At 31.9% G+C, this 1,399-nt stretch overlaps 1 protein-coding gene across 1 annotated transcript in view; it reads right to left on the bottom strand.

Moving 5' to 3' along the window:
- Positions 1 to 258: 258 nt before the first annotated feature.
- Positions 259 to 1,399, bottom strand: part of LOC107578179 (tyrosine-protein phosphatase non-receptor type 9-like) — a 6,363-nt gene continuing 5,222 nt past the window's right edge. Inside the window, exon 3 of the mRNA XM_016264160.1 lies at positions 259 to 1,084. Coding sequence (XP_016119646.1) covers positions 962 to 1,084 — 123 coding nt within the window. The 3' untranslated portion in view covers positions 259 to 961. The remainder of the gene's footprint in view (positions 1,085 to 1,399) is intronic.

The raw sequence follows: 1,399 nt of genomic DNA, 5'->3' as shown, positions 1-1,399 counted from the left end.
GGAAAACTTGAAATCGCATCATATGACCCCTTTAATAATAAAAAATAAAACTAACGAATATATCAATAAATATATCACCCAATCAATAAATAAATGAATAAATGACTATCCAAAAATACAGTAGTATGCTCTTCCAAATACATACAGTAGTATTACATTTTTAATCCAACTTTGTGCATATTCTAAATTAAAATAAATATATAATGATAAAATAAATAATAAAATGAATGAATATAAATAAAATAAAATGTCAGGACAGTCACTATCACCCCCTTTAACAAAAGTGTAGGAAGCTTTTCCAAACATCCTTTAGTTTAACTGAGGAGTAGTTTTAATTGTGAACACACGGAGGCAGAACAGAGCTTGTCTCACTGAGCTGTGAACGATGACTCACTCCAACACCTTCCCATCAGTAAAGAAACATTATATTTATCTCTGCCATACAACAAGACAATAAATATGGTTTATTCACTTTCAGCTGACCCATTTCCGTATGTGCAAGCATACAGCTTTAGCATTTGTTAAATATTTATGTCAATAACATATTTCAATAATCTGATGACTCATGAGATACACGGGACTTATGTGCATCTCTCTTGGTTATAAATACAGATGGCAGCATGTGAGGAGAGGAGACAAGAAGATGAGGAGGATCAATGAAGTATCGGATGAACTCAAGGGGTCCTGCCTCCACAGCGTCCAATCAGATGTCAGAATGCAGACCCGTTTTAACCAATAGGAGAGCAGCACAAGGCAAAATAAGCTAAAATATTTAAAGAATGAATTTTGCAGATTCTTTGTTGACCTGGTTATAATAACAGGGCTGAAATGTTGAAGTGAAACCGCATCAGTGACTCTGCAGCTGTAATTATCAAAGTGGAAATGAAACTCAGCGAAGCATTTTTTTTCTATTTGTGAACCGGTAACCTCATTTCCCAGATTTAAAGAGCATAAACAGCCCTTATGAAGATACAGCCCTGATATATGAACTTACCAACACAGTTAACTTCCCACTCAACAGCTCAGAGCGTAACGGCTCCTCGTGAGGCTGCAGTTTGACGATGCCCTCCCTAAGACGTGTCTCCTGTAGAAGAACCACATCACCCTTTATTAATAACTAGTCTACTAAATAGTACTTTTTGATTCCATTTTGTTTCATTTATATTTATACATTACATTTTTTATATTTTCATTTATTCCATATACACACAAAATAAAAAATATTGGAAATTAATTGGAAAAAATATATATATATAAATATATATGTATATAAAATAAATAATATGAATGAATATATCAACACAAATAAATGAATAAATAATAAAACAAAAAAAAATTAAAAAAAATTTGTATATGTAAAATACAAAAATATATCCGTTTGCATTGAACTTTCAGCTTC

This window comes from Sinocyclocheilus grahami, unplaced genomic scaffold (genome assembly GCF_001515645.1).
Source record: "Sinocyclocheilus grahami isolate Dianchi unplaced genomic scaffold, SAMN03320097.WGS_v1.1 scaffold9225.1, whole genome shotgun sequence".
NCBI classification, from domain to species: Eukaryota; Metazoa; Chordata; class Actinopteri; order Cypriniformes; family Cyprinidae; genus Sinocyclocheilus; species Sinocyclocheilus grahami.
The sequence above is the reverse complement of the archived record's forward strand: the minus strand, read 5'-3'. Positions and strand labels throughout refer to the sequence as shown.